Source organism: Cottoperca gobio, chromosome 6, assembly GCF_900634415.1.
Source record: "Cottoperca gobio chromosome 6, fCotGob3.1, whole genome shotgun sequence".
Taxonomy (NCBI): Eukaryota; Metazoa; Chordata; class Actinopteri; order Perciformes; family Bovichtidae; genus Cottoperca; species Cottoperca gobio.
This window is the reverse complement of record NC_041360.1, coordinates 15,707,879-15,719,330: the sequence shown is the minus strand read 5'-3', so window position 1 is coordinate 15,719,330 and position 11,452 is coordinate 15,707,879. Positions and strand designations below refer to the sequence as shown.

Here is an 11,452-nt window from a genome sequence, read left to right as displayed (position 1 = left end):
GCGTTTTACCAGCAAAAAAAACTATTTGTTTAATCTTGCAACAATGCCTAAACGTATATGTTTTTGTGTAAACTCTTCATATGAAAAGTAACTATAAATAGCTGTCAGATACATGTAGTACAATATGTATTGTAAAAAAAATGTCCCAAAAATGTAAATATAAAAAAATAAAAAGTAGTTTAAAACTGTACTAAATGTGCATCATCGTTAACCACTGATGACCAGAGCTATACAAAATATGTCCCAATTAAATTCCGTACTGGGGCTCTCTCATTGTGGCCATCGGAGCGGTGACCTCTATTTTGAAATGTATGCTATCAAACCTCACATCTCATAAAAAAACTCCTCCTCTTGTGTTTGGATATGAGTGGTGCAAACCTGCCTCGTGCACCTGTATCCCTCTCTTAATACTGCGGTCTTTACACCTCCTCTTTGTAAGCCAACAACACCTGGAGAGTGAAAGGAAACCTGCTGTGGTAAAAGATGGAGATGTTTGGCCGCTGCGCCTTTAAGACTGCATGTGGTCTACATCTCGCTGCTCCCATGGCAGGCTCTGGAGGTGCACGCTTTCAAAGTTTGACTAGGGAATAGCCGGGCAGCAGTGGAGGCGGCAGCAGCATCGCCCCGTAGGGAAACAGACTCAAGGAAAACATCATCTGAAGAGAGGAGCAAAAGACTGCAGCTCGCCTGGGAGTGTCCGACTCCGGCGATAAGAACAATGGGAGAGATGGCTGAGCGGATTTGCGATTTATAAATGAGAAACACAAGAAGGTTAATGTAACACAGTTTTCGCTGGAAGGAGGGACTCCCGGCTGCAGCCTGCCCCCCTCAGCCATGCCGCTTGTATTCCGCACGCTGCTGTTCGGCTTTGTAACGCTGCTCGTTGTGGTTTTGATAATTGATGATATTGCAGAAGTGGAGGAAGAAACTGCGTAAGTAGCCCACCATAATATATCCATGCATTGTATGTTTGTGTGTGTGTGTGTGTATTGTTTTGTCCATCAGGTTATTTCCTCACAGGATTAAATCTGTGAAGTGATAGAGGAGAATATCTGAAGAATAGATGAGTGCAATAAATGAGTTTATCTAAATTGAATTGAAGTTTGGAGTTGAATGTGGACTATGTGGTTTCTACATTTATAACACTTGGGTGCAGCAGGAGCAGCTGTTCCCAGCGACAGCAGCCTGCCTAGGGTCTCCAAGGATTAGGCTATTTGTCTTGCAGCAGCCTGCATGCGGGATAGGATACATTTACACAAGAGAATAGAGAGTGTGTGTGTGTGTGTGTGTGTGAGAGAGAGAGAGAGAGAGAGAGAGAGAGAGAGAGAGAGAGAGAGAGAGAGAGAGAGAGAGAGAGGGAGAGAGAGAGAAAGGGAAAGACAGAGAGACAGTGAGAGAGAAAGAGAGAGAGAGAGAGAGAGAGAGAGAGAGAGAGAGAGAGAGAGAGAGAGAGAGAGAGAAGGGAGAGAAAGGGAGAGAGAGAAAGGGAGAGAGAGAGAAAGACAGACAGAGAGAGAGAGAGAGAAAGACAGACAGACAGAGATAGAGAGAGAGAGAGAGAGAGAGAGAGAGAGAGAGAGAGAGAGAGAGAGAGAGAGAGAAGGGGGCAACAGAAACAAAAGAGGCTTTCCTCTTTTTATTTTCAGACTTTGAAATGTTGAGCAGTGCAGCAGAAACCTCCCAAGTCATGCACATGCCCCACTTGCATTTGACCCTCAAGAAAATGCATTCCTAATTTAGCTCCAAAATACTTCTGTCACATGTAAAACCTACCAGACCTCAACAGTGCAACATCCTCCTCCTCCTCTCATCATTATCACCGCCGCTCTAAAGATGCTGTGCTACCTGAATGGCAACATCGACTTCTTTTCATGTCTCTGTGAAGCTTTTGGATTCTCACATTTCCCTTGTAGCAAAAGCATTTTGTTTTGAATGCAATTACCCGGCTGTGGCTTACGTTGTAATGAGGTCATATTGGTTTGTGATTCGCTGTGGGAGAAGAACCAGAACCAATTCATCTTCTGCATAAATGCAGCTTCACTCAATTATAACAATATATTTAAAGCCACCAGGATTGTGAAATGAACGGGCCAACCGTCTGTCAGAGCAGCACTCCTCTGTTTCAGCTTCTCACTCCTTCAAGACAAGCTGGCAGCTTGTCGCGAATTTATCCCCCGTGACCAAGGTCATGATTGGAAAATAGGCCGATCTGAATGCACATACTGTATGTTTACTGTAAATGTATATTAGCTGGTATATTCTACACCGCGGTAAATAAATTGCTCACTTCACTGAGAAAATAACATCTCCTTTCAGTACAAGGGCTCCATTAGGGTCACATTTCTCCTCATTACATCAGCAAATGGGGCGACTGTGGTTGCTTTAAAAATATCTTGATGCATGCTTTCTAACTTTATTCTCTCCTAAAAGGCAGAAATACTGTACGCCTGGTATTGAATAGTGAGTGCATTATTGTTACAAGATACGGTTACAGGAAGGATGTTAAGCTACCGTCCATTATCAACCCACGCTTCAGGCTGCATGTGATTCATAATTCAAATTCAATCTAAATTGGTATTTTTTTATTTTTATTTCTAGAAGTCTTGGACATTCAAAGAAGATGAACTTGCATCGGCTCATCCCTAAACCGCACAGGTCTGAAATCCAATTATCTACGCACGCACACACACACACATATGTTTATATTTATCAATATACAGTATATATACACATAGATATAGATATATATGCATATACATATGCATTGGTCATTTGATGCCTCTGCAGCCTTGACGATGAGTCATTCACAGCGAGCGTCTCATTACTTTTTACATCGAGAAAGCAGCTGCTATAAATACCCGTCAACGTGGTGGTATCCATGTGATAACAAAAACATCTGCCATTCAAATAAAGCTGAATTAAAAATGCTTTATTTCAAATAACATCAACTTTATTGCATATCAATTATTCTAAGCCTCATAAGAAAATCTATTTAGTTTAATTTCAGCTCTGTTTATATAACCCAAAATCACAAATTTGTCTCGGGGGGGCTTTAAAATCTCTACAACATATGACGTCCTCTGTTCTTAGACCCTCGATTATGAATTTAAAAATAACTTTTAAATTGGGGGGAGAAGAGGGAGAAATTCACACAATACATGGACCAAATAACAAGACTTTTCTTTTCTTATCTTATTATCAATCTACAGATCAACAATCGTGTGTCAATAACATGACTTTCCGTTCTTATTTAGAAAGGCTGCAGCACACGTGGATCCGACTGCTTTGACGAGATCGAGCAAAGATGTAAATCGTCTCGGCCGGAGCTGCAATAACACCGGCAAGCTTTCGTCAAACAACTGGACCTTCAACAAGACCCTCTCCAACCTCATCAGGCAGGCTCATCTCTTTCCACAATTATCTCAGCATATGTTCACACTCACTTAGAAGAGTCTTTCATAACAAGTGCGTCTTTTCTCTTTTCACAGAAAGAATATTCTGAGATTTCTGGATCCGGAGAGAGACATCTCTATCCTGAAGGGCACGCTGAAACCAGGAGATATCATCCACTATGTGTTTGATCGCCACAGCACCACAAACATCTCAGAAAATCTCTACCGTCTTTTGCCAACTGTATCCCCGATGAAGAACCAACATCACAGGCGCTGCGCCATTGTGGGAAACTCTGGGATCCTGCTGAACAGCAGCTGTGGGCCCGACATCGACTCTCACGACTTTGTTATCAGGTATTTTTTATTTCACAGAAATGGCAAAAGTGATTTCAGGGCCGTCGTCTTCCACTTGAAATTAATCATAAAACATGCGAGTCAAAGCGGGCTGTAATTGAAATGGATTTGCACATTAGTTTCTGTTTTAGGTTTATCTCACTTTACTGAGAGTATAATTCACATTGGAATGATAATCGCTGTCTCCAGTTCTCGGTTTAATTCAGGTTCAGAGTTTGTGCTCACACAGCTGGAAATATATTAATTGCACTTTTGAAAACGCTGTCAAAGCTTTTTAATGATTTAAAGTTGGGAAACGTGCTGCCGGATTGAGAGCAATTAAATGCATGATCATACATTAAACTGACATTTTGAAAAGCTTTTACAGCATACAGCAGAAACACACTGTTCACAGAAACACCGGCGCTCTCAGGGGTCCTGCTCTCATTTACTAGGTAGTCGTGTTTGTGAAGCCATCAGCCAGTTCTGACTTGTGTTTTAAGCTGAGTGGGTTATTTATCACTATTCATTTGTCATTCGAGGAAAATAAATCTCTTTAATGGAAAATGCAAAAAGTATTTTGGTTGGGATTCAGTGTACACATAGTGCATGTTTTGTTAGATTGTTCCCATACTGTGAGATCTTCCTCTAATAAATCAATTACTTTAAAGTTTGTATAAATGGAGCAGGAAGTAGACGTAGCACCTCATATATAGCTGATTTAATCGATAGCTTAAAAGGCCTCAAAAACCCTTCCCTTTTCTTTATTCTGAAATTGGTTCTGTTGTCAGCACATCTCATCTTTTCTAAGTGCTGCAATGTTATGCTGATGAGGAGAGGTCGTGATTTCTAGACCACAGCAGCATGACAATAACCCAGATGCATTGCAGTAATGGTTGGATGAAGGCAGACAACAGTGAATATGACATTTTGAGAAGCTGAGGAATTTGCTCTGGCAGTAACGTAACCAATAGAGAGATAATGTCTCGGCTAAATATAGATCTCTGCCCTATGCAGGGTTTCCACAAAGTAGGTTGACAGTATTTTGGATTGTAGCAATTTACTGGAGCAATTTATTGGACCTTTCACCGGTCAGCTGATGGTGCATGTTTGTCATGTTTTTTGGTTTGCATGTATTGTTTGAAGCAGCTGTTTCTTAAAGCAGGTACATCGGCTGCTATAGAATATTGACAGACATCATTAAAAAGTCCCTGTCCAGTGAAAACCATGTTTTTTTTTGTTTTAACTGAAGAAGAATTGAGTGTTCTTTTACTTCTTTGTACACAAAGAAAAACACAGATTATCAGATTAAAAGTGGCAAAAGCTGAAATGTTGATGTTGTAGAGATGAATGCTTTTTAAAGGACAGCATCCACAAGTGTTTCAATTAGAATATTTTTAGTTATTAAAAACAAGCTCTCCTGGTTTGTTTTTCTGTCACGCTGCAGAGACTAGAGATGCTTTACTGTGCAGATAAGTAATTATCTGCTTTTTATGTTTTCTGGTATTTACTTGGAGGCCGAGGTTAACGTCAACAAACAAAGTGCCATTTATTGCTGCAGATGTGTTTGGTAGAGAGGTTCAGATCAAAAGACAGCGAATCCAGATAATAAAGGAAATGATTTCACATTTGCTGACACTGAAATTGATTGACGTTGTGCTTTGCTTGTTCTTAGGTGTAACCTGGCACCAGTGGAGGAGTATTCTCGGGACGTGGGATGGCGGACCAACTTGGTGACTATGAACCCTTCAGTGGTGCAGCGGGCCTTCCAGGACCTGGTCAGCGAAGAGTGGAGGGATCGCTTCCTACAGCGGCTTCAAAGCCTCAGCGGCAGTGTGCTGTGGATCCCGGCCTTCATGGCCAAGGGGGGAGAGGAGCGTGTGGAGTGGGCCCTTCGTCTCATCCTGTTGCACACTGTGGACGTACGCACCGCCTTTCCCTCGCTGCGACTTCTCCACGCTGTCAGAGGGTAAGATGCAGCTCCGGCTGCCAGCTGCTGCTGGTGTGCTGCTTCTTTTAAGAACACCTGTGAGCAGCATAATGACGGGGTTGGCAAACTCTAATCTAAAACCCAGATGGCTATTTTTAAACCGCATTAAAGCTGATCTCCAGGGGCGGGATGATAGTCGGTGTGTCTTCACTCTGTGCACCTGGAGTCGTTCCACCAAACCTTTGTCTTGATCAAGTGTGAAATGTGTCTCGATTGTGAGTTTGATTCTGAAATGAATGACATAGTTCAAGTAGACATGTCAAATCTATCTTATGATTTATTTGTGTTATAGGATCAATTGTTCAGGTCTATGTCTCTCTTAAACAAATGGTTCAACGTTTTGGGAAATGCACTTTCTTATAGATCGATCTACTTGTTCATATCGTTAGCAACATGGCTACAGTTAGCAACATGGCTACAGTTAGCAACATGGCTACAGTTAGCAACATGGCTACAGCTAGCAGCCTGGCTAATGTTACTGTCCAAAGCAAGAAACAATAAAGATAAATTAAATCACCCGGTAGTGTTAATAAGTTGGCAGGTTTTGTGATGTAGTAGAAAGAATGATTTTTTATCACCCTCTTTACCTTCTTTCCCCCCTCGTCAACGGGTTACTCTGGTTGTTCCAACCGTCGGCTACCTGCGGATAGCTAGTGTAATGTATTTTGTCGAGTTGTCAGCCTTTTAAAAAATGTTTGCCTCTGAATGCTCTCTGATTGGCAGTGATGCCATGCATATGACTGTCTGAATCAAACATCACGACAATCCGATGGTTACTAAGACATTTGACTCAAACCCACAAAGTTTTCTTGCAATTCATCCAACAGTTGTTGAGATACTTCAGTCTGGACTAAAGTGGCTGACTAACAGACTGATATTACTTTCCCTAGAACAAACACTTTGTGCTTTTACGTGGAGTTACATGCTTTGACTATTTCTTGGTGATTAACAGCCGGGTGCAGTGACCTCCCACAGTCTTGTCGTCACGGTGAGGTTACCAAGCAACCGGCAGAGATGCTAAATAGAGGTTCCGAGCAGCTGGACAAACTGTTGTTCATCACGGTATCGATCCTCTCATTTAACTCTTTGCAAGAAAGCATACAAGCACATTTCCCAAAATGCAAAGCTTAGCTCCTCAGAGTCTGAACACTGTGACCAGGTGTTCATGCTCAGCTTTTTGTGCATTGATTTTGACACTGTATACAGCCTACATTCATGAAAATGCTTTATGAAGAAATCAATTTGCTGTATGCTTAAATTATTTGCAAAAATATTGCTTTCTAATTGTGTTATTTAGATAATGTTGCTGACAGGCCGGTGCAGTGGCCCGAGAATAGCACAGATAATAAGTAATGCTGTTAAACTGTGGTAGAACAGGCCTTGTATATTTAGTTAATCCTTATTATTTGTGTTGATTTATTTTAGAATTGGATCTTTTTTGGGGACTGTTTTTGCATATCTGTCAAATACAGCCTCCACTGCCTTCAGGCGGTTATAAAATCCCTCTCTCGTATCACAACCAGACTCTGTTTAGGATCTTTCCTGCGTTGTTAAAAGCCTAACAACCACTGCTGGTCACTGACCAAATGATGCCCTTTTGTATGCCTCCACTAACCCTCTGTATTGCGAAGGGGTAGAACTCGGCCATTATTTTTGCAGTTAATAGTCTGTTGGATCAGTGTTTTACAAGAGAAAATAATTATCTTCAAATCTTCTCGGAGATGAAAGCCATGCCTTTGTCCTTTTTTATAGGGGTGTCTGATAAATGCTCCCACTGACCTTGTCCTCTGCTCAATAAGACTGCACTGTAGATCCTCATCATGTCCAGTAGAGGACAAAGGATATGTTCATATACACTCCAACCAAATGCTACATCAGACCATTACACAGATAATTAGACCGTCTCCTCTGCTTGTTAAAATGCTGATCACCTGCTGTAGTGTTTGGTTGGACTGTAGACCTGCCCCGTGGAGTTTGCCCTTCATGGCACACGGACGGCTTTAAATAGTTCAACCTCTGCATCTCAACACGACCTTCCACACGAACCACAGAGCCGGAGGAGACAGTAATAGCCTCGAGGCGGGAAGAATGGGCGAGTGACTGGAAAGGAAATGAAGTTGGTGCAAGTGAACGTCGGACCACCTGCCCTGAAGCTGCTCCTGAAGGCAGCATGTGGTATCTCACTGTCAAACGAAGCTCCTAGATCACCTAAAGTAGAACAATGCAACTGTGCAGAACAGAACCAGTGCGTGCAGTGTTGTTTGACATGCTGCAAAACATATCTGTGTCTGGAAATGATTGGTTTCCCGTGCAGGTGGCTGCACTTGATTCAAGATTTGTGAGCCAGGAAATGTGTGGAGTAATTTTGTTTTACTGTGTAAGGAAGAGTAGTGCTGCAAGAAAATGTTATTTTTATTGTCAATCTGAAAAAAATGCCATTTCCTAAAGCCTAAAATGGCATCTTCAGATTGCTTATTTTGTTCAATTAACTGCAAAACCCGAAGATATTCAGTTCAGTTCTTTATTGTCAGACTCATCGTCCGTTAGAAATACATACAAGACAAACGGCAATACATACATTAAAATAAAAACATTGGCACTTTTTATGAAAGACAGTTACACCAATGTTTCCACAGATGTGACTAGTATCGTAAATAACTAAAACTTAACTTAAGATTTAAAATAGAGAAAAGGAGCATTAGTTTAAAAACTAAGATTTTGTTCTATACTAAATTGCTTTTGCACTGAGCAAATAAAAGAAGAGAGGAAAAGGTCACTTGTTGATCGTCTGTCAGCAGTCAGTCCTTGAAGGGGCTACTTTGTTCTCTACAGCAGAGAAACATATCCGCAAGCTCAACATTTCCACTTGCTACTTCTTATGATTCAGCTCCACTCTGTGTGTGCTCTGGCAGACTTTATATCTGGATTAATATCAAAACCCAGAAGGAAGAGGGTGTTACTGAAGGAGATAAGTGTTGCTTCCTAGTGAATCCTGAATTTAGTATGCTCCCTAGAAAAGAGCTCTGGAGCCCTTAAACATATTCTTCCTTTTGCTGTATTTCTAGGAGACGGCTATTGACTGATTTGCATGCAGCTAATCACACACTATATGTCTTTGTCAACAGGTACTGGCTAACCAACAATGTCCACATCAAGCGTCCGACTACTGGGCTCCTCATGTACACGATGGCCACTCGCTTCTGTGAAGAGATCCATCTTTACGGCTTTTGGCCCTTCCCACTCGACCCGCATGGCAAACCAGTGAAATACCACTACTACGATACTCTAAAGTACGAGTACACGTCCAGCTCCAGTCCTCACACCATGCCTTTGGAGTTCAGGACCCTGAGCGCGTTGCACAGACAGGGGGCACTCCGGCTCCACACTGGGACCTGTGATGCCGAGAGGAGACCACAGAAGGAGCTACAGAGCAAATAGCTAGTTAGGACGATCTCCACTTTGCGCAGACCCTGCACAAAAGGTTTTCTTGTTACGGTACTTTTATGAAACTTGAATTAACTTATTTTCAGTAATTGGAATGAACTTTTTCTATTTCAAGCTCTTTTAGTGACTTGTTTTACTGGTGTTTTACATTTTAATGAGATTTCTATGGCAACCTTTAAAATAATGAGACCCCTTTTCTGCTGGTGCAACACAACTGTTCATGGACATGTCATGTCCATCTGTTGACCCCTTATTTTTCTTAAACAGACTATTTTAAAAGTCCATCCAGGTTTTTAGTATTGTTATAAATTGAGTATTGTGAACATATTTTTTGTGTTTTCAAATTTGGTCAATTAATATTCCCAGTTTATGATACGACAGGTGTCCATTAAGGGTGTGTTGTAATGTACCCAGCATGTCAACATAATGGAGAGCTGCTGAATGAATGGCTCTTGTGAGACACTTTTTGGGCCACAAGATGGAAGCACTTAATTATCAGGGAGAATGATGATGAAAGAAAAATGTTGGTCAACTGTTCAAACATTTGTTTTTTTGTACATACTTGTGATAACAAATTTTCCACTGATAGAGAACCTTTTATGCTTTTGTAGCTTCCTATAAAGTACCTACATTGGTGTTCACAGTAAAACAGGTGATTCATAAGCAAAAAATTCCAAAAGTCCATTCAACCAGAGCTGCCATGTGATACCTTGAGAGCCAAATGAAGGAATGAAAGCACGTTCAAATATATCCAGCTTCTGTGAGGATAAAGAGGGAGTGCCGGCTGTTCACATAAGAATGTTTACACAGACTCAGCCGTAAGTAAACCCACTTAGTAAACTTTTCTCAAAGAATATTAGCTCTCTTTCTGCACTGGAAATGTTAGTAGTGGGGTCTGGATTGTAGTTGTGTAGTGCTACTAAGAAGACCTTACCTTTATATTTTCTTTTCTTATGAATGTATTAGTGATATTCTTACAAATGCTGTAAGTATTGAGTCCCATAATGTGCTTTAAATACATTTGTAGTTACCGTTTCAGTGCAATAACACTGAGAGGAGGATGAGCCGATGGCTTCTATGCCTTCATTAATTTGTATTGATGTATGAATTATACTTGTATAGTGTGTTGGGGATAGTATTTTAACCAGTATAGGTTGATACAGATATTTGTGGATTTTCATTGAAGTTGCGAGTATTTTGTGCCTATAATCAATAAATTGGACCATTTGCATGCGCAGTAATAAAAATGATCAGGGTTTATCCAAGTTGACAGAACGGGACTGATTGAAAAACGGATATACATGAATCTTAATCACCCACTACAGAAACCCAGATATGAATAAACACTATAAAATAAACTTGTTTTTTTTAAAGTACATTTTATTGTAGACTTCTTACATTTTTGTACGCTCCACCTCAGTAAAAGTGTTAGTAAAGTTCAGTTGAGTTTTTAGGTTTTTTTTTAGGATTTAGTCTTGATACTGGGCTTTTTGCCAAACACTTTGGGAAATGTTCTGCAACAAAATGCCTCTTTTAATAAAAAATGAACCGAAGAATTTGAACTATTCCAAGAGCTCTAGTGCTAAACAAGTAGGCCGTCATGCGCTTCCAGCCATGTGATGTGTCCATAATAGTGTTGTTTTTACAGGATGCACTTGTTGACTTGCATGTTGGCCTATGCCCCGAGTGAAGTTAAGAATATACATGAAGGTTGTACTAGTGACGTGAGCAGTCTGAAGCAATGAAAGGTTTATCTGTGATGGTAAGAATAGAAACATTCTGTGACTAACACAGTTAGGTTAAATAACCCAGAATCTGGAATTTGCCCCATTTTGGAAAGCTTTCTACTGACATGCAGTTTCTACTGAAAAACTGAGAGGATTGTTCTGTATAGTTTTGTTATTATACCAAATGTTAGCATCTGTTTAATATACACATTCATTCCAGCAAACAAATGTTAGCTTTTGCATGTTTTGTCTTGTTACATACAATTTAAGTATTTTTCTTTTTTTTTTGGAAATATTCAGTATGACTTGAGGACACTTGAAATGTGTAGGTATGACAAAGTGAATGTACTTTTCTGGGGCAGAAAACACACAAAAGATCAGAATGGAAAAAATAACACTTCAAGCCTATCCCTTAAAAGATTTAAAGTTTTATTTCAGTTGTGTTTCAAAGAAATGGAAACTGAGGAATCAGTTGTGGGTACGCATAACATCTGTGTCAAAAACCAAACGGGGACTTGTTTCAATAAACTTCCAAAACAGTTTGAACATTTAACTTTTGTTGGTTT

At 40.5% G+C, this 11,452-nt stretch overlaps 1 protein-coding gene across 1 annotated transcript; it reads left to right on the top strand.

The window, feature by feature from the left end:
- The first annotated feature begins 512 nt into the window (after window positions 1-512).
- On the top strand, window positions 513-11,241 carry st8sia2 (ST8 alpha-N-acetyl-neuraminide alpha-2,8-sialyltransferase 2). Its single transcript, XM_029433872.1, has 6 exons — window positions 513-932; window positions 2,599-2,655; window positions 3,255-3,395; window positions 3,489-3,746; window positions 5,401-5,694; window positions 8,841-11,241. The coding sequence occupies exons 1-6, from the start codon at window positions 835-837 to the stop codon at window positions 9,151-9,153; spliced, it is 1,161 nt and encodes a 386-aa protein (XP_029289732.1). The 5' UTR covers window positions 513-834; the 3' UTR covers window positions 9,154-11,241.
- Window positions 11,242-11,452: the final 211 nt, after the last annotated feature.